Source organism: Nyctereutes procyonoides, unplaced genomic scaffold, assembly GCF_905146905.1.
Source record: "Nyctereutes procyonoides isolate TBG_1078 unplaced genomic scaffold, NYPRO_anot_genome, whole genome shotgun sequence".
NCBI lineage: Eukaryota > Metazoa > Chordata > Mammalia > Carnivora > Canidae > Nyctereutes > Nyctereutes procyonoides.
In genome coordinates, this window is record NW_026575131.1 from 53,929,234 (window position 1) to 53,954,805 (window position 25,572).

At 51.8% G+C, this 25,572-nt stretch overlaps 1 protein-coding gene across 1 annotated transcript in view; it reads left to right on the forward strand.

Moving 5' to 3' along the window:
* The first annotated feature begins 7,151 nt into the window (after positions 1 to 7,151).
* The window catches only part of MLLT1 (MLLT1 super elongation complex subunit), a 67,425-nt gene continuing 49,004 nt past the window's right edge, over positions 7,152 to 25,572 (forward strand). Inside the window, 3 exon segments of the mRNA XM_055342915.1 lie at positions 7,152 to 7,293; positions 16,527 to 16,707; positions 24,109 to 24,191. Of these exon segments, the coding sequence (XP_055198890.1) occupies positions 7,282 to 7,293; positions 16,527 to 16,707; positions 24,109 to 24,191 (276 nt within the window). The 5' untranslated portion in view covers positions 7,152 to 7,281.

Sequence of the window (25,572 nt, forward strand, 5' to 3'; positions counted from 1 at the left end):
TTGGTGTTTTTGGTGGGGGAGAGGAGCTGTACTTCCAAGAGATTTTCCAAAACCTTCTGGTGGGGATAAGGGCAGATAGAGAAACTCTGCTTCCTGTCCCTCCCCCGCCCTCATGCTTCTGTCCCTAAATACGTAGCAACAATTTGTCCTCAGTGCCTATCTCCTGGCCCGTGCTGACACATCCTCACAGCCCCCTCTTGGGGTATGGAGGCAGCAGGTGGGTGGGAGGTCTGGATATTTGTCTAATTCAAACTAGCCATGTGATCTTGGTAAGTCCCAGTCACCATCAGGGAGGACTCTTTGTGGCAGCGGATAAAATGTTCAGCTCCAGCTGGCTGAAATGACAAAAGGACAATCAGCATATATACTTTTGAAGTTAAGGATCAAGCTGCAGATATGGGTGGATCCAGGCTTCAGGTGATGTCACCAGAGTCAGTCTCCCTCCCTCCATCTGATCTACCTCATGGGGGAGGCAGCTGCCAGGCTTTACATTCTTCCAAGTTGAAAAGTATACACCCAAGCTCCAGGTGCACATGCTCAATGTCGTAGTCAGTAGGGAAATGTAAATCAAAGTCATGAGATAAGCATTTCATATCTATGAAGTTGGCTATAAATTTAAATAAGGATATAGGAGACAAGGTGGAGAAATTGGAACCTTTATACATTGCTAATAGAAATGTAAATTGGTGAAACCACTGTGGGAAACAGTTTGGGAGCACCTCAAAGTTAAGCATAGTTGGGACGCCTGGGTGGCTCAGCAGTTTTGCACCTGCCTTTGGCCCAGGGCGTGATCCTGGAGCCCCGGGATCGAGTCTCACATCGGGCTCCCTCTATGGGGCCTGCTTCTCCCTCTGCCTGTGTCTCTGCCTCTCTCTGTCTCTGTATCTCTGTCTCTCATGAATAAATAAATAAAATCTTAAAAAAAAAGTTAAGCATAGAATTACCGTATGATCTGGCAATTCCGCTCCTAGGTATATACCCAAAGAGTTGGAAATGTGTGTTCTATCAAATACTTGTACAGAAATGCTCATAGAAACACCACTGAAAAGAGTCAAAAGGTGGGAAGTATATGTGTCTATCAATGGATGAACTGTTAAACAAATGTGGTATCCACACAATGGAATATTATTCTGCTATAACAAGGCGTGAGACACCGGCACACACTACCATGTGGATAGACCCTGAACACACGATGCTCGGTGAGAGAACAAGGCACAAAAGATCTCATAGTGTGTGAATTCATTTACATGAAACGGTCCACCGCAGGCAAATCCATGGAGACAGAAAGTGGATTTGTGGGTGCCAGGGGCTGAGAAGAGGGAGTGACAGCCCATAGGAATGAGTTTCCTTTCCTCATGTCTTGGAACTAAATAGAGGTGGTGGTTACACAACATGGTGAATGTTCTAGATACCACTGAATTGTACACTTTAATACAATTAATGGTTAATTTTATGCTACGTGAATTTCTGCACAACTAAAGTTTAACAAAGCTCCTGGAGTCATTTTCAGCTGGTCTTAGGTCATGCACCACCCCCACTAAAGTGATCCCAGTAGCTGGAGAGATGCAATCCGTTGCTCAGCCGGGTTTGGACATGTGATTCCTCTTGCCACTGGGGAGCCTCACTCTAACTGGAGTCTGAGAGGGGGTGCAGGGCAAGTGAGGGGGTGGGGGTTGAAGTCCTCCCTCAAGCCTTGTGCCCTGTCATGAGCTGGCATTCTCCCGGAAGGGCTGCCACTTAATTCATACAAAGGGGACTTACAGGCTCATACTGGTCCTGGGAGGAGTACTGGGGTCAGGGATTGTTTCACAGAGAAAACAGCAAATGTCTAGGGTGCTGCCCTCTACTGGGGAGATGCTTTGTTGCACATGTTTTTGCAGCAAAGGGTCAGCTCCCAGAACCATTCGTGGCTCCCTCGTGCCTATGGGATAAGGGTCAAATGCTTCAATGTGCCATTCGAGATCTGCTCCGAGTTGGAGTTCATCTAGGGTGGGACTCCAGCTGGCCACTGGGCTTTGCTCCAGCTTGGTCACATTCATTATTGCCATGTGGTTGTGTGTGCATTTACCACTAGCAAGAAACTCTTGGGTGCAGGGAACTCGCTGGAGATCAGAAAGAGGTTTCTCCTGCAAATTTTGATGAGCTGAACCATCCGCAAGGTGAAAGGTAGGGGAGATTAAATGCCAAACCCTCCCCTTGGGTGCAAATAAGCTGGACCACTAGAGGGCGATAGAGACCTAATGTAGCAGCAGTTCGGCCCCAGGGGGCGAGCCAGACGCCCTAAGCTCAAAATGTGACTTTTCTTAGCCTTGGGACTTGGGCCACCACTTGTAGCCTCTCTGTGTCTCACTTCATTGTTTGCAACATTGAGATAACAAATATCATGTATTTTGCCAAGTGCTCCAATTACTATTTACTTTATGTCTTTCTTTAAATCTACTCCCTTTGCTCACAGGGGTGTGTTTAAATAGGAAACATTGTGTCACTTCAAGAAGTCATTTGTTATAGATAAAAAAAAATAACCAGAAAACTAGACACAGCAACAACAAAAAAGTGTTCTGAACTGCAGCTCAGTGATCCTGAACACCGCCCTCAGGTCAGAATCCCCAGCTGAATTTAAACAAAAAAAGTGTCTCTGTCTTCTTCCAAACTAATGCAACCAGAATCTCTAAAGGTGAGATCTTTCAAGGCTCCTGGCACTGTTTTTTTTTTTTTTTTTTTTTTTTTTTTTGCAGATCATCAGGAGATTTCAAAGTCCAGGCACCAGATAGGATCACCTGCTGTCCCGGGCTCTGAACTCTAGGTCTCTTCCCTCGTCATTGAGGTAGATTAAAGAGCGATAGGGAGGCGTTTAAGACACATGAGCACCAAGCCAAGACTTTCTTCTTGAAGGAATTAGAAAGACTGGAGAGAAATGAAAAGGAACTAACCTCCTCCTATGTGATTCAGTATTATTTCATTTCCACGCCACAACCATTTATTGAGCATCTACTTTGTGGCAGGCACTGTGCTCAGGATACATCAGTGGGCAAGATAAAGATCCCTTCCCTCTTGGAGTTTCCATTCCATCTAGGGGAGATAGAGAATGGACTCAATAAATAAATATGTATATATTAGGAGGTTATAAGTGCTGTGGATATAGGGAAAATTAGAGCAGGGTCACGAGGGTTGGGGAGCTATGGTGCGGGGATAGAATTAGATGGGATGGTCAGGGTAGGTCTCATGGGGAACGTTCCTGGCTCTGCCTTATACTCACCATGCAACTTTGGGGTAAACTCACTCACCTCTGAGGCTCAGTTTCTTCACCTGTGAAATGGGAGCAACAACACCTGCCTCCTAGTATCGGGAGGATGAAATGAGACAACACGAGTTTGCACATAGCAGCTGTTGCCTACGACAGGGCCACCACCAATGGGAAAATGGGGCAGCCCTCTGTTGACCTCCTGAAGGAAGGAATACAGCGCTTCTATTTTAGGCAGAGGATGCATTTAAAAAATTTTTGCTTTTCATTATAGAAATGCACACATACAGATAAGTATAAAGAACAGTTTGGTGAACAGTTCGATGTATCCATTACCTAGATTTAACGATATTTAACACTTGCCACTTTTACTTCTATTTTGCCTCTATTTTTTATTAATGTCTTTTTTAAAGATTTTATTTATTTATTTATTTATTTATTTATTTATTTATTTATTTATTTATAAGAGACACACAGAGAGAGGCAGAGACATAGAGGAAGAAGCAGGCTCCTCCAAGGGAGCCCGATGCGGGACTGGATCCTCAGACCCGGGACCACCCCTGAGCTGAAGGCAGATACTAAACCGCTGAGCCACCCAGGCGTCCCTCTGAATGTATTTTAAAGGCAAATTTAAAAAAAATAATAAATAAAAAATAAAAATAAATAAATAAAGGCAAATTAGTATGCTGGCATTCGTGCAGCCATAATGCATAAGTCCTCCTGAACCAATCCCATGCATCTCCAAAAAACAAGGATATTTTCCTACACAACTATAATCTCATGATCACAACTAACCCAATACGTTTTCAAATATCACCTACCATTGCCCATATTCATATTTGCCCAGTTGACACCACTTGTTTGTTCAAAACCCAAAGTCCAATGACGAGATGCCTGCATTGCAATAGGCTGTGATGCCACCACCTGTACCTCTGTGCAGTCAGTCGTCTCTTCCCTCATTGCCCTCCTGCTGACTCAAGGAAGCCAAGCTATTGAGATTCCACCTTCTAGATTTGCCAGGCCACTCCTTATGCTGTTACCTCCCATGCTCCTCTGTATTTGTGCCTTTCCTGTCAGCTGGATATTAGGACTACAGGTGTGATCAGATTCAGGTTAAACGTTTTGGGCGAGAATTTTCTTCCTGGGACTGTGTACCTCTCATCACCCCTAGCAGGAGCCCCCGGTCATTCTGTTTGTCCCACTGCTTGGCTGCTAAGAGTGGTCACTGTACCAAGGTGGTGACAGCATGATGCTTCCATGATAAAGTGACTTTTTTTTTCCCTCTTTGTGGTTAGCATGCAATCTGAGGGAAGATCTTTGGTGAATGTGAAACTGTCTAGTCCCCTGTAACCTTTCGGTGAATAGCTTTAACGTCCAGTGATGACTGTTGTCTGCAATGGTTGTTTCATCAGTGATTTCAAAATAGTGATTTTGCTATCTCCTGTCAACATCATCGGCTGGTGTTTTTCTGTGAAAAGGGCATTCCCTCGTCTACTGGGCTGGTTTCAGGCTGTAAAGACGTGGTAAGTAAGGAGTTGATGCAGTTGTCACTCTCGAGAGTGATGGATGAGCTCTGCTGTTGTTTTACTATTATTATGGACCCATGGATATTTATATATTCACGGTGTCAAGAAGTCTATTAACTTTTTTTTACTGTGGTAAAAATATCCATCACAAAATTTATGATCATAACCATTTAAGTGCACAGCTCAGTGGCATCCAGCACACTCACATTGTTGCACAACTATTACCATCATCCATCTGGAGAACTTTCTCCTATCCCTTAACCGGGGGCTCTGTCCCCATGAAATATCGACTCTCCACACCCTGCCTGCACCTAGCTCCCACCATCTACTCCTTGTTTCATTCTTTCTTTTTTTATTTATGATAGTTACAGAGAGAGAGAGAGAGAGAGAGAGGCAGAGACACAGGCAGAGGGAGAAGCAGGCTCCATGCACCGGGAGCCCGACGTGGGATTCGATCCCGGGTCTCCAGAACCGTGCCCTGGGCCAAAGGCAGGCGCCAAACCGCTGCGCCACCCAGGGATCCCTACTCCTTGTTTCTATGGATGAGACTCCTCTTAGGGACCTTCTATGAGTAGAATCACATAGGATTTGTCCTTTTGTGTCTGGCTGATGTCACTGAGCATAATGTCCTCCAGGTTCATCCATGTGGTAGCAGGTGTCAGGATGTCCTTCCTTTTTAAGACTGAATAATATTCCATCGTACGATTTTTGTCCCTTTACCTGGGGCAGTGGTTCTGAAATTTGAATAGGCGTCACTATCATCTGCAGAGCTAGTTCAACCATCCCTCTGGGTGCACGCCATGCCCCCAGAATTTCTGATTCCATAAATCAAGGGAGACTAGAATTTGCATTTTGAATAATGTTCCCGAGTGACGCCAAACCTGCTGGTTCAAGGACCACTTAGAACTACTACTGATCTACTTACATCCAGTTATGGGATTTTTTTTTTATATTAAAAAAGTTGCAGCCACATTAAGATTGCTGCTTATTTTCTCAGCATGGTCTCCTTTTCTTTCCCCCAGCATGCCCAGCCCTACATCAAAAGGTACGGTGTTACTATGACAGCAGCTGGCCTTCTCCAGAATTTTACACGGACTTATTCATTCCAAAGTTACGGATTTTCTGGTGCTGTTCTTCAGCACAAAGTAGCGCCCTGATTACCTAAAGAACACTTGGCCGACACTTAAATGTGAAGTGGAGGCAAACGACCCCATTATGCAACCCTAAGAGAAAATTTAAAATAACTGTACAAGGGTCTGCAAGTCGCCCTCAGAAGTCCTATTGTCCGAGAGACAGGTGGCTTGCAAGATCCTGGAAAGGATGGAGCGATAGGTCTCTATGTCACCTACACGAAGGTCACGAATTGTGAAATTCTGTGATCATGGGTAAAAGGAAGAAATGCTTTTTCAGAGGCCTTAGCATTATAAATCTCACGGATAGGGATCCCTGGGTGGCGCAGCGGTTTGGCGCCTGCCTTTGGCCCAGGGCGCGATCCTGGAGACCCGGGATCGAATCCCACGTCGGGCTCCCGGTGCATGGAGCCTGCTTCTCCCTCTGCCTGTGTCTCTGCTCTCTCTCTCTCTCTCTCTCTCTCCTCTCTCTCTGTGTGACTATCATAAATAAAATAAAAAAAATTTAAATCTCACGGATAAAACGAGACTCCCTCCATCATTTTAGCGTAGCAGATTTCAAATGTGTGCCGTTCCGGTCAATGTGAACTATTGCTCTGCAAGGCACTGAGTGTCCCCATGTCGCAGATGTGCAAACTGAGACTCGCGGGTACGGGGGTTGGGGGGAGAGAAGCGAGTCGACCAGGCTTTCCCCGCTGCAGACCCAGCGCTGGAGATTTACAGCTCCAGAGCCCCGAGCCCGGTGCGTGACACGGTAGCCGCAGGCGGGGCCGGGAAACAAAAGCGTTCCCAGGGCTCCCGCCCCGAGAGCGGGGAGCTCGAGCCGCCACCTCAGCGGGACCCGGGCGGGCTCAGGCCCCCGCCCCCGCCCCCGCCCCCGCCCCCGGGCCGGCTGCGGCCACGAGGCAGCGCCCCCTGCGGGCCGCAGTGCGCAGGCGCGGCAGCCCGCCCCGCCCCCGCCCCCCTCCACGTGCGGCGCACACCTCGCGCTCCCCTCCGCCGGGCTCGCCTCGCGCCTCCCTCCCTCCCTCCCACCGCCCCTCCGGCTCGGGCTTCCCATTGGCTGGGGGCTTCGTCCCTCCGACCGCAGCCCGGCAGGCCCCCGCCAGGCAGGAAGTCCCGCCCCGCGGGCGGCCGTCCGCGCCGCAGATTGGCCCAGGCGGCCGTCAGTCGGGGCGGCGGGCCAGAGTCGGCGGCGGGGGCCCGCGGTCGGTGCGCGACCCGGCCTGGCGGTGGTTTCCGGTTCCGCGGGGCTGGCGGGCGGGCGGGCGGCCGGGAGCGGCGGCGGCGGCGGCGCCTGACAGACAATGAGGGCGGCGGGGCGGCGCTGAGCGGCGGCGGCGGCGAGCGACGCGGGGCCCGGGGGCGGGGCGGGGCGCCAGCCATGGACAATCAGGTGAGGAGCGGCCGCGCCGCCCCAGCGCAGCCCGCCGCCCGCCCGGTCCCCTCCCTCCCTCCCACGGCCCGCCCGCCGGGCCCTCCTCGGGCCCTCCTCGGTCCCGGCCTCCCCGCCTACGCCCGGCTCCCGCCCGCCGCGCTTTGTGCTCGCCCGCCGCTCCCCCGGCCTTCCTGCGGGGCGGGGGCGCCCCTCCCCCACCCGCGACCCCGGCCCGGCGGGGGCGCCGCCGGCTTCCCCGGGGCCCCCCGAGACGCGCCCCCCGCCCCCGCCCCCGCCCCCGCGCCGGGGCGACCCCGTGTGATCCCCGGCCGGCCCCTGCGCCCGCCCCCGGCCCCCCGGGACCCCAGCCCAGCCACGCGCCCCCGCAGGCTCCCCTGGGCGCTCCAGCCCAGCCCAGAGAGCCCCGCCGCTGCCCCCGGGACCCCTCAGGCTCGCCACGCCTGGCCTGTGCCCCCTCCTTTGCAGCCAGGGCCTGTCTGCCTTGCCCTCTGGACCCCGCGCCCCCGAGTGCCCTCGCACTCCCGGCTCCAGCACCCTGCCGCCGCTGCTCCCTCCACCCAACGGCCGGGGGGTCGGAATCCTCACCCCAGTCCCGGGACCTCGGTGCAGCCTCCTGCCTGCTTCCTCAGACCTCGGCCCACCCGAAGCCTCCTTGTCCCCCATTCTCTTCCAGGACCGAGCGCCTTCTCTCCCCCTTGATGCTGCCCCTGCCTTAGCCCGGGTGACCGTTTCCCCTGGAACTCTGGCTGGGGCCTGGGGTTTTCCCCACAGGGACCCAGGCCGGCGTGGAGCCCAGCGCCTCATCCCCGCTGTGGACGTGGGCTTGCTTCCTCTGACACTTCTGACCCCCACCCCTTGCTTGCTCGGTTCCCCCTGGTTTCCAGCGCTGGTCAGTCCCCCGGGCCCTAGTGCCTAAGGGGCTCTCTTTCACCTTCAGACGTCTCTCTCTAAGACCAGGCTCGGGGTGATGGGGGGGGCATTTTGTGCTCTCACCTGGAGCCCCCAAGCCCTTCATACACCAGATGCCTCACTCCCCTCAGCTTGGGTCCTCGTTGCCCCTGCAAGCCCGATTCACATTTCCCCCCTCATTTTCCCTCTGAGTCCGGGTCTCGGTCTGCCTCTTCCACCCTCAGCTGGCTTCCCTCCGCAGACCTGCAGTTTCCCCAGCCCCCCCTGTACCTCTCTCCTTGCATTCAGGGTCTCCCACTCCTCCCAGCATCCCCCAGCCTGACGCTTTGGCTTTCGGCCTCCATCGTCTCCCCCAGCCCACCCCATATCCCTTCCTTCCCCAGCATCTTAGAGCCTTGCTCCAAACCCAGGGTGGTTCCCCAGCCTCCGTAAACTCTCCCCATGGCCTCTTCCCCTCCATCTGGAAACCCGGAGTCCCCCCCCCCTTCACCAGCTCTGCACAGTCTCCTTTTCAGTACCCTCATTCTTCCCCTCTCAAGCCCAGGACTGTTGTGGCCCCCAGTACGGGGTCATTATTTCTTCATCCTTGCCTACTGCCCCTGGCTTCCAGGGGCGTGAGGCCAGGAAAGGGCCATGGTGTGGGGCAGTGGGGGTGGCAGCTGAAATCTGTAGTCAGCGAGGGCAGGTTGGGGCGTCCCTGGCTGCCGGCGCCACTGAGGCGGCTCTGTCTGCTAAGGAGCTGAGTGGCTGTGAGGTTTCAGGGGCGCGTGGGCAGGAGACCTCCCCTTGCCCATCCTGGTCACCTGTGGTGGTGCAGGATCATTGCGGCCTTTCTCTTGAGAAGTGGGGTAGAGTTTACAGCTGTCGAGTGGTGGATTTCTGTAGCGTGCTGTGAGTTCCCTTGAAGGGACAGAGCTCATTGCCTCCAGCCTGTACTGAGTTAAGAAAACAATATACCTTCAGCGTCCACTCTCATTGAAGCCCCTCTCCCCGCCGCGGGAAAGTCTTGTTGGGTATCATGCAGGAATAGGATGTGGCTCCTCCCTGTCACCCACCTGCCAGTCCACCAGGAGGTATCTTAGGCCCAAGTGGGTCTGTTCCCCTATGATTTGCTGGGCCCTGGCTGTCGGAGTGGTTGTCATTTATGCCAGTGGAATGGTGGGGGTAGGTGGCATTGTTAACCGTGACCAAGGGAGAGAAGAGTCTTGCTTGAGTGGACTGGTGGTGATGACACTCGGGCTGGGAGAGTGAGATCCCCACTGCCCCGTGTGCAGCTGCTAGCACCTGTGGCTGTTTAAATTCAGATGCACCGGAATGTAAAATTCAGTTTCTTAGTGGCACTAGCCACATTTTAAGTGCCCATTTACCACTACTGAGCTCTTGGCTGCCTTAATGGGCAGCTCAGAGAGACAACAGTTCCATCACGGCAGAAAGTTCCATGGGGCAGTGCTAGTCTAGATCCTTGCAGAAGTATTTGCAAGTGAAACGGATCCCGAAGGAAAGCATGTGGCATTTTGTGGTCTGATTCTCTATTGCTGGTCGCCTTTCTGCCAATCTGGGAGAGGCCTGGAAGCTCTATCCCTTCTTTACGGAGGTGACAGTTCCTGGGAAGACAGGAGAGAATGGTGTCCTGTACCCAAGTGGGTGAGTTGGCTGTGCGTGTTCCAGAATGACTTTGGTGCATGGAAAACACTTTGAATCCCCCAGAATCTTGGCTTTCCCTTTCTCCCCCGAAATGCCATAAACCTGTAAATGTCTCAGCCTGATGGGAAACAACAGGACTTTCCCCTAAGGGCCCTTTGCCCCCGCTTGCTTTGGAAGGCTTTGATTCTCTTTACCTTCCTGCTGTATTCTCTAGAACTTTTAGGCTCGGCTAAGAAGGGGGCCTGCATTTAGCTCTGGGCTCCCAACTTCTCAGCATTGAAATCCTTTCCACATGACCAGGAAAAGTCTTTCTGGTTCCCTTTGCCCTGATTGTAACCCACCTATTTGATTCCCCCAACCCCCATCCCGTACTTTCAGATCATTGTCTGTGGGGTTTGTATTTTGGGGGGTCATGGCTGGGAGGCATGGGGTGGTGTGGAAGGAATGGGCCTGAGTAAAGACTGAGCAGATGGTGAGAACATGGAGAAAGCTGGATGGGCACAGTGTCTCTGGGCAGAGCGATGGCCTAGGTGGTGTCAGCATCTGGGTGGTGCACAGAAGTGTTGGGCCTGTCCTCTGAGGTGGGCAGCTGTCCCACTGAATTGTGCATTTGAAATGATACTTGCAGATTCTCCCGAGTTCAAATGTGAGACCCATTGCTGTTGCCCATCCTCTGTTGCTCTAGAAGAGGAGGTTTGTTTCTGATTGTGATGACCCATTTTACAGATAGGGAAATGGAGGCTCAGGAGGGACTCGAGAGGAATCAGGACCAAGTGGGATTCCTAGGAAACTGTGTCCTTTTCCAAAACATTGCGGAGAAACTGACTCCAGGGTGACAAGATTCTCCCCCTCTCAGCTCTGAGACTAGCACTGGAAAGTTGACCCACCGAGTGTTTTGTCCTAAAGTTAATCCATTGTAAAGTACTTGAGGTAGGAACCGGAATCCTGTTCACCTTTATGTCCATCATTGTTTCTTTCTTTTTAAGATTTCTTTATGTATTTTAGAGGGAGAGAATGGGTGTGAGTGAGTGAACTGGGGGAGGGGGCAGAGGGAGAGGGAGAATGTCCAGCCGACTCCTCTCTGAGCGCAGGGCCCCATCCCATGACCCTGAGATCATGACCTGAGCTGAAACCAAGACTCAGACGCTTCACAGCGTAAGGGACTGAGCCACCTAGGTGCCCCGTATCCATCGTAGTTTTTTTTTTTTATTTTTTTTTTAAATTTATTTATGATAGTCACACAGAGAGAGAGAGAGAGAGGCAGGGACACAGGCAGAGGGAGAAGCAGGCTCCATGCACCGGGAGCCCGACGTGGGATTCGATCCCGAGTCACTAGGATCACGCTCTGGGCCAAAGGCAGGCGCCAAACCGCTGCGCCACCAAGGGATCCCTCCATCGTAGTTTCTAACTCGGAGTTTTGCGCTTGGCTCTGCCAACTGTTGGTTACATAAAAGTAACTAGGGATCGGTCACTTTGTAACCAGGCTCACCTGGCCTGCAGATGGATGCCTTTATTAGGGTTGTGCTCTTTCAGAAATCTCCCAGCACAGCTTCCTGGAGAACTTTGGTGATAGGCAGTACACCATCTCCCTGTCTGTGGGCATGTGTGCAAATACACGTATGTAATAGGAACCCTGTCCAGGCAGGCTGGTAAGGGTAGTATTCCTGGGAACCCGAAAACGGAGGATTGGGGGTGTCCTTGCATATCTTCCTGGTCTGCACACTTATCTTTTGAGTTTCCAAGGAGACATTCTTGAGCCCCCTCTTGTCCCTTTGTCATGAGCCTTATGCCCTGGGCCAAAGGGACGAGGCCAGATGAGGAGTGCAGGTGCTGGCCAGCAGCCCCCTCTATGTCACTCTTCAGAAGACCAAGGCCTCATGCAGGGGTTGTGATAGGTCCCTTGGCTCTGTCCCCACCTCTGGGTGAGTAGTCTTCTGCTTGAGAGGATTGTCACTGAGGGATAACCATTGTATTCTCATCTTTTTCAAGTTCTGATCCAATGTCTGCTCTTGAGAGTTTCAAGCTGGGTCTGGGGGAAGAAAGTTCTGCAAAGACTGTCTTATTTGGTCGTGTGTTGCTGTCACTCTGTGGGACCAGGACCGTCTCCCGTTTCTGTATGTGTGGACCATGTTGCCAGCAGCCCTGCCAGACACAGTGGCACTTGGCACGGCCAGTCTAGGCCGATGAGGGGAAAAGGCTCTTTGGTGTTCTCTCCTCCTGGGAGGGGAGGGAATTTGTTGTATCTGAGGGAATTTGATACAGTAGCCAAACTCCAGGCATAATTATACCACTTGGTAAAGTATGAATTCCCATGGGGAAATCAGGGCAATTCTTACAGATAAACTCATTGTTAAAGACCTGCCTTTGGGGGCCCAGGCCGAGGGTAGGGTTCATGGCGTGTGGGAAGAATCTGATGAGGACAGGCCTTTGAAGCAGTGGAGCTATTGGAAGGAGCCTTACTCACTCTGCCAGGTATTGGCCATTTGAGTCCACATTTGGGGGGATCTCTACTTCAATGAAGAAGGGCCTGGGAAGTGCCCTCCAGGGACCGTTTGCCTGGTTTGCAGGATTTAGGATTACCACCCTTGGGTTCCAGTTGATCTGGAGGAAGCAGTGCCCAGCTGAGGCCCTTAGGCCAAGCCTAACTGTCCCCCTTGCCCCCCTCCCCCTTTCCCCTCAGAGCCCTTGAGCTGCTCACTCTACATCTGCAGGTCTTCCAGATGATTTCCCAGAAGTAAAATAGTTAACTCTTTCCAGGGCACGCCTGGAATGTTGCCCCTTTGTCCACAGCTTTTGTTGGGGGAGTGGGTGGCAAACTGGTTCCCAGGGTGCTGGGACATTGCATGCACTCAGGCCGGGTCCCCTGGGCTACTTCCAGCCACCCACCTGGAGTCTGCGCAGAGCGCCTCCAAGCAGCAGGCGGGACAAGTGAGATGCGTTCCTTCCAAGACGGTTGAGAGCTTAACCCAACTGGCAGTTAACCTCTTTATAAAGCCACACACCCTTCCTGGAGCAAAAGTTAACTGGTTTACTTCAATTCTTTGGTTCTAACACGTGGGGAAAGAGTCCAGGTGGAGGAAGGCAGGAGGGGGGCAGAACCCGTGAACGTGGAATTGGCTTAGTTGTGCTAATAAATTATCATGACTTGACAAGTCAGAGTAGCTGGCAAGGGCTCAGTTTCTTGCTGGCCTCCAGTTCAAGTAGCTTAAATGTCCTACCGAATCAGTGATTTCTTCTCTAAGTGGCTCAGAATCTGTGTGATTCCCCCATCTTTATTTCTTGAAAGATTCATGCATTCGGGGGAGCATTCCTCTCCCCAGAGCAGCAGCGTCTGCTGTCAGTGGCCCCTCCGGGCTGGGGGGTGTCCAGGCTGAGTTGGCGCCAGCCCCCGGGGCAAAGATGCTGCCCGGGCAGAGCTGTGGGCACGGTCTGCCAGCTGCCGAGATCACCCAGCGCCGCTTCCCAACCTTCCTGTTTACTTTGGCCTCTGGAGCGTTTTTTTGGCACTTCATTCTCTCCCTCTCCGACGGAACTGTGGTCTTCCATTCTTTCACAATAACTTCCCTGCCTGCCCCTTGTGTGCCCTGGGTAGGAGCCCCAGCTCATCAGAAATGCTGTGAAGGCAGCCCGAGTGGTGAATAGCAGACTCCAGGACACAGCGGCGAACTCCGAAGAACCAAAAGTCAGAGTCGTTTGCCGGTGTATGGTTGTGGTCAGACGCATTTAGTTCACCTGTAGCCCTCCCAGCAATCCAGGGAATGTCCCCTGATTTCTCAGTGTGAAGACCGGTGGGCGACCAAGGCAGAGTTTCTGTACCGCGTGTAAGGGCATCTGGGGATTGCAGTCCACTCGGGGGAACGAAAATACCCTTCAGGTTCATTTATTGAACGTGGTCCATATGCAATGCTCTGCAGGTGGGTGCTTGTGGTTGATTTGAGCATTACTTGTTTATCCAGATGTTTAGTCCCTCGTCTCTAGCTTCTGGTGTGGTGTTTCCCCGTGAGCAGCCCGTCACCTGTCCCCGCTGCCCCTCCACACCAGCACTCGGCATCGGCAGCGTCCCAGTGCCCTGGGTCTTGGGGTGAGCTTCCTTGTCTCTCCTCTATTCACTGTTTTTTTTCTTTTTAAGATTGTTAGCTTATCCCTCATGTCATCTCTATACCCAATGGGGGCTCGAACTCGTGACTCTGAGATCACATGCCACATGCTCTGCTGACTGAGCCAGCCAGGCGCCCCTCCATCCACTCTTAAGTCCTGCCAGTTCTCCCATTTCAGACTCGACTGAATCTCTTCTTCCAGCCACTCCCTCTGGTTGCCCCCGCGCAGGCTCGTTGTTTGTCCGTCTGTCCTTTTTCTGCCTTCAGCGCTAAACTGTATACAATGGCCGGGGAATTTTTGCCTCAGATACTGTTTCCTTGCATCCATCATCTGCTTACAATCGACTGTCACTTCTGCTGTGTGGAGTCTAAATGCTCCGTCCTGATCCCCACCCATCCCTCTGGTGGCCCCGGACGTGCCGAATCCCTGCTCTTTTCCCTGTGGAGCCCCACAGCGGCTGCCATCCTCGGCAGGGGGATCGCCTACCCCGTGGTTCACAACTGCCCCCTCTGTGTGTAGAGCCTCCTGCCAGCTCTTCCGTATCCTGGGATCACCCTGTCCTTATCAGTGTCCTTACTGGCCCTTCCCTCTTGGAAAGTACCACTTAGAATGTGCTGATCCAAGAGGGCTCTCTAGTTTAAACCCTCTGGTATTATTGACGCCTCGTGTATGGTGGTTCCCAGACAGAAGTAAAAGGACGAGCTAGATGCGGTCCCTGCGGAGGCAGCAGTGAGCAGCCAAGGAGCAGCAGGGTGGGGATGAAGTCGGTGCTGTGGACTGGATTGTACCCAGACTCCAGTGGAGCTTCTAAGGCATGCCACCAGCTTGGGGATGGTTTGTGTGTGTGCGTGCGCGGGCGCGTGTGCACCGCAGCACGTAAAACCTACATGTGGATGGCAGGACGCACTCTGACTTCAATACACTGAAAAAGTGAAAAAGGATGAGCATTTCAGGCTTAAGGAAACAGGTGGGAAATGGGGGCTGCGCTGAGGGTTTGGACTTTATTCTGAAGGACTGGTGAGCCCCTGAAAGCCAGACCAGCAGAGCCATAGTTGGTGTCTGTCCTTCTTTCCTGGCAGTGCCTGAGGGTGAGGAGGAAGGGTGGACGCCCGTGGTGGGGTCTGTTCTCTGGGGGAGGAATCACAGAAGAGGCAGGAGGACACACAAGGTCAGCTGGGGAGAAAGGGGGTCCAAAGGACAGCAGGCAGTCTGGCGGGGGCGGCGGGGAGGGTGGCTCCTGGAGGGGGGGCGCTTTGTGGGGAAGTGTGGGCTGGGCTACCCAGCAACTTGCTCTTGGCTGCCTCAGCACTTAGGAACAAGTGTCCACTTGGCCTCTGCTTTCTTTGTAACATTCTTGCATTTGATACTAGGTGTCAGGCTGTATCTAAGAGAAGCCTGGGGAGGATCTTACAGACCCAAGTGGATGTTGACAGTGGGTTCCCTGTCAGTGGTTTTGGCCCACCTAGGCGTTGTGAGTGCCTTGAAAGTTTTGTGGCTTTGTGTTCACTGGAGTAGAACTGGCACGAGCTATGTTCCATTTCAGGCACAGCGTCACACACGTGTGTAATGAAGGGAGCCCGACTGCCGAGGCGGCGGGTCCACCTGGGACCTGTCCCCATGTGGCTTCTTCCTGGTGCCTCCATTCTCACCGTGAACCACCATTCTGCTTTTAAAACTGAAAGGCAGTGTCTGTGTGGTCTCTGGTGACCCCGAGGGTCTCTGTTCTCCAGAAGCATTCCATAGGGCAGAGGAGCGAACACGCTTTAATCGAGGAGCTTGGGTGACTTGACCAGGGAGGGGAGATGGCAGAGGGGCTCAGGGAGCAGGCCCCCAGGGGACACACTTGCCCTCGAATCCCGACCCTGCTCCCTACCAGCTGACTGTGTGCGGCTTGGCAGCGCGATCCTGGGGCCTTAGTTTCCTCATTTGTAAAATGAAGTAACTGCCCTCTGGGTCACACTGGGAGAGTTGTATTGAGAGAGTTCTTGGTGAGGATTCCAGCTCCGGACAAGGAGCCACCCCCAAGAGTCAGATGTCAGAGCAGAGCCAACAGATTGTGAGCAGGGTGGTCTCCAGTAGTGACAGATGCTAAGGATATAACGATGTGACACAGAGTAACCCGAGTGGTGGTGGGTGCTTTCATATTGTATGGCCAGGGGTCTTCCCAGAGGAGGTGACATTCAAGCTGAGACCTCAGTGACAAGAAGGAGCCAGCCCCGGAAAGGCCTAAGGAAAGAGCACCTGAGGCTGAGGGAACCACAGGTGCCAAGGCCCTGAGATAGGAATGAGCAGGGCTTGTTGAAGGGACAGCGGGGAGATTGTCTGACTAGGATGGAGGATGAAGGGGAGGATGGGAGGAAGTGCAGGGCCTCCAGTGGGCAGGCTGGGGAGAGGGGGCCTGCCAAGCAGCTCACATGGAGCCTGGTCCACTGGAAGCTGTGGGTTGGGAATCCCATGGCTGTGCTCGAGAGTCTTCATTTCCTGCGGTCAGCATTGACCGTAGGTGATGGGGTGGGACAGCTCACAGTCCCCTGCTCTGGGCTCCTCATTGACCTGTGCCTGCCTCTGTCTCCCTCCAGTGCACTGTCCAGGTCAAGTTAGAGCTGGGACACCGTGCCCAACTGCGCAAGAAGCCCACCACGGAGGGGTTCACCCACGACTGGATGGTGTTTGTCCGTGGCCCCGAGCAATGTGAAATCCAGCACTTCGTGGAGAAAGTGGTCTTCCGGCTGCATGACAGCTTCCCCAAGCCCAAGCGAGGTGAGTGCCCCCAGCCCGGCGGGACCGAGTGTTGTGACATAATGCATGTGTCATCATTCCTTGAAAGGCTTGTTTCCACCCCCTCCCCGGGACCAGCCAGGCCGCACTCTTGAGCCGCTGGCTTGCACTCCTCTCCACGCTGGCGGGGAGGTACCCAGCCAGGATGCAGCCCTTCTCCGACCGTAACAAAATGGTTCTCCTCCCTCCATTCTGTTTCTTCAGCCGAAGAGCTCATTGTAGGGAAAGCCCAAAGGAGTTGGTGACTGTGCCTTGTGTCATTGTTTAGACTTGGGCTCTGAGAGACATCCAGAGAACATAGCCAGTGGCCAGTGGGTGGGAAGGGCCACTTACTCCCACCTGGTGAGTAATCAGGAGATTGCTTATTGGGCCGACATTTGATGAGAGATGCCGGTTTAAGAATTCGTGATATTTGGGGTGAAAAGCATGAAGGTTCTCATTTCCCTGCCGTCTTGTTTTCTGTGCCTTCCGTCCCTGCTCCACCCCTCAGACCACTGTCGGTTGAGCAGCACTAAGTGCCTCCTACCTATATCCTGCACAGGTCTCCGTTACCTGTGGCCCAGTAGTCTGATGGGGCGGGGGGGGGGGGGGATGGTCACAGAATCCTTCCTGGGGAATTGGGAATGAAGTTGGTGACCTTCCTGTTAGCTCTTTGGGGGCCGGGGCCGTGACTGCTTTTCTTACCATTGAGTCTCCCAGGTGATCTGTGGCACCTCACAGGGGTCTAGTAAGTCGTTTCGTGGATGGATGTGTTGATAAAGGAGAGAAGGACTTTTTTGCTGGAAAAGTGCTTCAGGGCGGGGAGAGAGACTGTTGAGATCTCTACCCCAAGTGCTGGGGGCCTTGGGGCCATGGGGATTGAGCAGGAGCAGGCGTGGATGGCCTCAGGCTGAAGCAGGAGCACAGCGTGGGATCCCCTGGGGGCCTGTGCCTGTGCCAGCAAGTGGCTTGTGGTCTGGTGGGGAAATGATGTCTGTTACACATGGAGAAAGTTCTGGTTCACAAGGGACAGCAACTGGAGATTCCTAGCTGTGTGGTAGTCATTTCTTTTTCTTCCGGTTTCTTCCATTAGCTCTCAGCTATTCCCTTCCCTTATTTCTTCTTCCTTGGGTCTTCACCTGGGCTCCTTTTCCTTCCTTCCTTCCTGAGTGTCCTGGAGGAGAGCAGCTCTGATTTCTACATCAGCAGATGTCTGTAAAGCACTTTTAATAGTAATAATCCGCGGTGCTTACTGGGTGCTTCCTGCTAAGTTCTCCTGTGCAGGGTCCCTGTTTGGTCTCCCTCCAATGCCCTGACAGTGGAAGACAGGCTCCAGAGGGCCCACTGCATAGCCTGTGCTTTAAAGCAGGATCTGCACACTGGCCTGGGGGCTGGGGCACCCAGTATGCCCATTCGCTCAGAGGTATCCACCTTCTGGCGAGGCCGCCGTCCTAGGCGAGGCCTCTGTGCCACCTTTGGCATGTTCCTCTCCAGTTCTTCACTGTCGCCCTCACCTATCTCCTCTCCTTCTCTCTGGGGTGGCCCCAGGGTGATGGTTCCATCCAGCTTTGTCCTCACCCCACCCTGCCTGGGCCAGTAGCCGAGTAGCCACCAGAAGTAACACACACAAATGGCAGTTTGTGTGTATCATGCAGTTGCTGTCTGCCACGCGCCATGTTTGTGACAGCCCTGGGGCCTTCCAGAATCCCTGCAAGGTAGATGTGTTCACTGAGGTTCAGAGAGGCCCCATAGCCGGCTGTGGTCACATGGAAGCGGCACACGCTGAGTTCCAGGTACCTCGGAAATGGGGTGGTGAGTGGGGGGCGCTCTCTGGATGTGCCAGTTTGGGGGCAGAGGTGTGATCCATAGCTGAAGCATGCTGGTTGTGAAGTCTGGGAATGCGGACACCTGTATGCTAAGAGCAGCGGCCCCAAGTGTGCTGAATAGTGAACACTACCGTGTCGGTGGCACCTTGCCAGTTGTCAAGACATGGATTGGGTTAAAGAGAGAGTGAATTTCATACAGGTCTCTCTTAAATTACACTTGATGTACTTAAAAAATGTTTTTAAAATCAAACATGTGCTCACAACAAACCCAGCAGGAGTGTGGAGGGCAGGAAGTTTCCCTTCCTGTCTCACACTGGCCCTGCTGCCCTGGGCTCTCAAGTCCTTTCTGGGTGTCTCCTTCCCCAGCATCTTTGAGTAGTGGAAGGAGATTTGCTACTTACTTCTTGACATTCCAAATTAAAACCATGTTTTTAACTTCCCAGCTCTGTCCTAAGCCCTCCCTCTAGCGTCTCTTCTTTGGTTTTGTAGGTGAGTGACTTGTGTTCAGTGATTATCTTTGTGACTTTGAACAAGGAGGCAAACATGCTGGCCCCCTCCAGCGGGGGCTCCTGTCACCCTTTGAGGAAGACCTCTGGCTGCTGCTGGCTCTAACTCATGGTTTCTTTGCTCAGCCACCCACATGCCACATGCTTCATGGCCTTTTTCTTTTCTTTCTTTTTTTTCCCTCTTTAGCCCCATCTTAACATATTATACATGTTACTCATCTTGTCCATCTTCCTTCCTCCCCCAAGTGAGAGATTTATGTCTTGCTATATGCAGTTTGCTGCTGTGACCCTGGTGTTGAAAAGATACAGTAGGTGCTTACTAAATATTTATTGAGTGAATGAATGGCTTTTCCAGCCCTGTCAACTTTTGTCCATGCTTTGTGACTTTCCACCTACAAAGAGAAGACCTAAACACCCCTGTCTTTCCTTGAACCTTACACCCCTCCTTTTGGGGGTTATACTTCTTCCAGATTAGGGGTTAATTTCTAGAAGTTGGAAACCAACTGTGCTGTTGATTCTGTTCCCTGCTGGGCTGGTCATGTTGCCAGCATTTCATTCACCCTCTGAGCTCCAGGCCACCCAAAGGAGAATACTCAAGGTCACGTCAAGGTCAAATGGGTCCTTTTTAATCCTTCTTGGTTAAAATTATTCCTATTTACCTTGCCTCATGTTGGGGCTATAACTTTAAGTAATTTGCTTCTCTCTTTTTTTTCCTCCTTGTGTTGTTCTTTGACGTCCGAAGAGCCTCACTGTTTTCACATTCTCTCAATCATTTCCTTTATTTAGTGGAGTTTTGGAGTTTTTTTTCTTCCCCCTCCTGGATATTTCATTCTGGTTCTCTTTATCTTCCTTCTCTAATTAGGATTGACAGCTGTCAAAGCCACCTCTTTAGCCATTATCCTGGGACTTTATTGGTCTCCTGGGGGGATTTATCTATTACCCTATGTTTTGGCTTATTGTTTTACTAGAGGAATTTCTAAAGTAATATCCCAAGAGATTAATTATTTAAGCAATTTCTGAAGAGAGACACATGGGAAATAAATTCTGACTTCTAGTACATTGGAGAGAGCCATTTATTTGGGTCTCTTGCTTGACTGACAGTTTGGTTGGATATAATATTTTAGTTTGAGACTTGCTATCACTGAGAACTTTAAAATACTGTTTCATTGTCTTCCAAGGAATCCAATGCTTCTGGGTTTTGATGGTACTGCAGATGACCTCTTTAGTTTGTTTACTTTTCTCTAGAAGCACTAGGATATTTTTTATAAGCATTGTCTCTGAGGTCTTTTTGTTGTTCTTAATGTTGCTGTTTGGTGTGCTTCATTTTTAACTCTGAAAAGTTTTCTTCCACTTCTTTGACAATTTCTTTCTATTTTTTCTTTTTTCTTTCTGGGATGCTTCTTACTTAGCACCCCCCCCCCCATGCTTAAATCTTTTCATTTGTAAAACAGAAGCAATTGTTTGTCTTGCAAGGTTGTCCTAAGGAATAATGCATTAATATATATAAAGTGCTTAAGAACAGTGCCTGGCATACAGTTGGTGCTTTATAAATATTACCTGCTGTTACTATTTGTTTAATCTGAATTGTTTCTTTACATCTTCTCCTTTAAAAATGTGTCTTTTTGCACTGTGTCCTGGGAGGTTTCCTCAACTTCACTTTCTAGTCTTTCCTACTCTCTAACTGGCCTTTTTAAAATATTTTGTTTTTATTTGTTGGGCATATCTTGGATCTGAGGACATTGGCTCTAGCTTGTTGTTTTTTTCCCTAAGTTCTCATGTGTTCTCCTGTTTCTTTGGGCTCTTTCCTGCAGGTGGGAACCCTCACTGAGAGCTCTTTGTAAGACAGGGTAGGTTTTGTTGACCAGCGGGGTTCTGGTTTAGGGAGTGGACCCCCCAATTTCAGGATGAGGTCATCAGAAGGAAATGATCTGTGATGAGAGGATCAGTGTGGCTGGATCTAGGACCCGAGGCCAGGCTGGCAAGAGAAGAGGCTGGTCATGACTAATCACCTTGCAACACCCTTGAGGGGCTTGAGATTGGTCCTGAAGGCAGTGGGGACCATTGGGGACATGGTCCGGTTCACAGTTTAGAATGATCATTACAGCTGCCTCTGCAGAAGATACCCAGGAGCGAGCCTGAGGCAGTGTAGCCAGTGAGGTGCTGGGTGGTAACACATGTGAGAGGCAGGGTGTCCAGGCTGGAGCAGAGGCATAGGGTGTCGGGAAGGTGGGTACTTCCCAGAGTGTTTTGGAGGTAGATGTGATAGCACTTCATGACAGGTGAGCTGGGGGAGGGAGGAGTCAGGGTGGCCTCGGATCCTTTGGTAGGGGGTGGGCAGCCTGGGTCCTGAGCTCTGGGATGCTCAGAGATGCAGGTTTAAAAGGGGGGATAGGAGGTGGTTTAGGGTGCACAGCCTCCACAGGAGGATGTCTGAGGAGCAGAAGGAGACTGCCTGGAATACAGATTGGCTGCTGACCTCACCTGTGATAGTGTTCCTAGGCCACCTGGGTTTACTACCTGTTGACTCAGCTTGTTGTCCTGGAGGCAGGGCTGCTCCTTACTTCTACGTGAGCTGACCATCAGACTGAGGGCGGTGACATCCAGAGTAAGCCAAGCCTGTCCTTGTTCCTCTGTCTTCACTCTGGCACCTGACACTACCAGATGTAGACAGTGCCAGAGTGGATGAATGGATGCAGTTACTGCTGTATTTGGTAGCAGTAATAACTCACATGTATTCCCTGATGTCAGGTAACAGTGTTCAGGGTGCTGGACAGAGGCAGCCAGGGACACCACTGACCTCCAGGAGGCTATGCTGTGTGCTATGGCATATCCTGGGGCCATTTTGGGAGCCCCTTTCCCCCTCCCCCGATACCTGGTGGGGAAGTCAGTCCAGTTGAGTAAGTCTCACATACCAATGGTGTACAAGGTCCTGCCCCCCTCAGAAAGTGTTTGCTGTGGCTGGGTGTGGGGACTGGCAATTAGAGTGCCCAGTGAGCGCACCGCTGGGGAGCTGGTAGCTGGCCTCCAGCTCAACTTTGCTAAACTTTTTTTTTTAAGATTTTATTTATTTATTCATAGAGACACACACAGAGAGAGAGAGAGGGAGGCAGAGACACAGGCAGAGGGAGAAGCAGGCTCCATGCAGAGAGCCCGACGTGGGACTCGATCCAGGGTCTCCAGGATCACGCCCTGGGCTGCAAGCAGCGCTAAACCGCTGCGCCACCAGGGCTGCCCTCCAGCTCAACTTTGAAGGGAGCAGGGTCTTCAGCTGGGGAGGGTGGGATGGGGTGGAGGGAGCCTCAGGCAAGGTTCCAGGAGCCAAGGCCAGCTCACAGCCCTGCGGCTGTCCTGTGGCGCCAGACTGCCCTGGTCAATGAGACCAGAGGGGCTCCTGAAGCCTGAGCCACAAGCTGGTCCCTTCCTCCCTTGTGGTTCGCAGACTGGGGTCCCACACAAGACTTTTCAGCTGGCCCTGCCTTTGAAGGTCCCTAGTTATTCCAAACCTACTCTGTTGGCCAGTTTTGTTGGGACAGATGAGAGTCATGAGATCTTTAACGTGTGATACTGGATGAGGTACCTCAGAGCTGAAAAGATTTTTTTCAAAGAAAAACCTCACACCATTTTAATTTGTAAAAATCCTTTTTCATTATGTTCCATGCACTGTTTTCCAGCAGTTTCCGGCCCACTTAAGAATTACCTGACTGGTGCAGACATGTGCTTAATGGTTTTTCACGATTGGCAGGATGTTTTCCTGTCTCCCAATAGTTATTGCCTCTGGAGAAGGAGGGGTGGAGGACCAGGGGAGCTGACTTGTACTGCTCTGATTTTTCTTTTTCTTTTCTTTTTTTTTTTTTTTTTTTAGATTTATTTATTTATTTATCATAGAGAGAGAGAGGCAGAGACACAGGAGGAAGGAGAAGCAGGCTCCATGCCGGGAGCCTGACGTGGGACTCGATCCCGGGACTCCAGGATTGCGCCCTGGGCCAAAGGCAGGCGCTAAACCGCTGAGCCATCCAGGGATCCCCTTTTTTTTCTTTTTTAAGATTTTATTTATTTATGAGAGACAGAGAGAGAGGCAGAGACATAGGCAGAGGGAGAAGCAGGCTCCTCGCAGGGAGCCCGATATGGGACTCGATCCCAGGACCCCAGATTCACGACCTGAGCTGAAGGCAGACGCTCAACCGCTGAGCCACCTAGGTGTCTCTGATTTTTCTTAAAAGCAGGAGAACAGGGGTGGGGGTGAATGGGTGACAGGCACTGAGGGGGGGCACTTGATGGGATGAGCACTGAGTGTTATTCTGTATGTTGGTAAATTGAACACCAATAAAAAATAAATTTATTTAAAAAAAGAAAAAAAAAAGGGCAGGAGAACAGTATCTTCCTGACAGCATGCGTAGCAAAACATTCAGGTTCATTCTGGAGGGCGTGGTTGCTAGAGGTCATTTTACTTGTACTTTGCTGTTCTTTTCAGTTTCACTTTTTTTTTTTCTTTTTTTAAATCTCTGGGGTTAACAAGTCTCCATTCAGTCACTTGGGAATGCCTTTGTTAGGCACTAAAATGGAACCCCGGAGAGTCCTAGCAGAGACTCACCATCTCCCATCTCCCCGTGTCTGTGTCACTGGCACCCTGCTGGGCCTCTGTTCCAGTATTTGAGTGAGCAGTGGCAGGCAGTGGATGCTGTCCTCCCTACTGGGGGTGCTGGGACCCCACAGGGTCTGGCACCTTACCCAAGTTATGCTCACTGCCCTGATTCGGTTGAACTTGTGCGGCCTGTGGCTGGCAGTGGCTCCTCTGTCTTAGCTAGTCTCAGGCCCCTTCCTGCACCCCTCAGTGCCTTTCCTCCTGTGGCGGGGTCACCTTTCTCCTGCTCTGCTCCTTCTCTGCCCTGCGGTGCTTCGAATTCCATGGGATTCGACACTCCCAGGGGGAGCTGGCCTCCTGAAAAGCCAGTCCTGTGAGGCCAGCTGAGCCCCCGAGAAGAGGCACGGAGGGGCCACCAGTTTACTGCTGCTGGCGGCTGGGCCTTGGAATGTGTGGGAAGCTGATGATGCATTTTTCCCTTTCTTTTTAGTGTGCAAGGAGCCCCCTTACAAAGTGGAGGAGTCGGGTTACGCTGGCTTCATCATGCCCATCGAGGTGTACTTCAAAAACAAGGTAGGATCCTGGAATAGCAGTTAGAAGGACACACGGTTCACAGAGGGGGAGGTCGAGCCAGGGATGTACGTTGGAATCACTCGGCACAGACATTGGGTAGTGTGCTGGCTCCATGGAGTGTGGTGTCCATCTCCTGTGAAAGGTGGGGCTGGGGAACTGGCCTGCTGGGACAGCGGTGGGGAATGCAGGCGGACATGGCTTCCCACTCAGTTGCCCTGTAGGTGTGTGTCAGCCATGGCATGCCGCGACAGGGCCAGGTTCTGTGGATGGTCTCAGGGGCTTAGTCACCGGGCCAGGAGCAGTGGCCAAGATGCAGGAATTATGTAAATGTCCAATGGTAGGCCGGTGATTAGATGTGTTTATGGTGCATCTGTACAGAACCTTCAATGAAAAAAAAAAAAAAAAAAGAACCTTCAATGACCTGGGTGGGGGGTGGGGGGTTAATATTGTTGAGTGAAAGAAGTAAGCTTATGTATATTATTCATAGAGAAAAGGGTTTGGGTCCACCAAAAATGTTAAAAGGGTAATCTGGGTGGTAGGATTGTAAGGGGTTTTTGTTTTATTTTCTTCCATGTGTTTTTTTTAAACACAATGCATATACATATTTACATGTGTTGTTTTATTTCGTCTGGGCTGCTATATAAACAAGAGAAATTTACTGCTTACAGTTCTGGAGGCTGGGACGCCCAAGATCAGTGTGACCACTCAGCGGGGGAGGGCCCTCTCTGGGTCACAGACTTGCTCTGTCCTCATGAGGTCTGTGTGGGGTATTATTATTATTATTACTGTTAATTTATTTGAGAGAGAATAAAAAAACATGAGTGGGGAGAGGGACAGAGGGAGAAGCAGGCTCCCCACTGAGCAGGGAGCCTGACTCAACCCTGGGATTATGATCTGAGTCAAAGGCAGACGCTTAACCGACTGAGCCACCCAGGTGCCCCAGTCTCTTCCATAACACTCATCCCATTTAAGAGGGCTCCACCCCTAGGACCTGATCACCTTCTGAGGTCCCACCTCCTCATTCCATCACCTCCTGGAGTTAGGACTCCACATAAGGAATTTTACGGGTCACATTCAGACCATAGCATTTTTTTTTTTTTGATAGCATTTTTTTTTTAAAGCCCAGGGATTAAATAATAAAACAAAAACAAAAAAAAAGAGCCTTTCTGGAGCCTGCCTCTGCTCCTCACAGGCGCCACCAAGAGGCCATGGTGAGCTTTCCTGGCTCAGAGATGTGCTTTTCCATAGGCACAGCTAGACTGCAGGCAGCTCTGCCTTGTTTTAGGAAGGAGAGAGCTCCCTGGGAGGCCAGCTGATGCCACCACTTGCCTAATGAGTCCCTTGTTTATACCTGGCTCTTCTGCAAACCACCAGGCAGCAA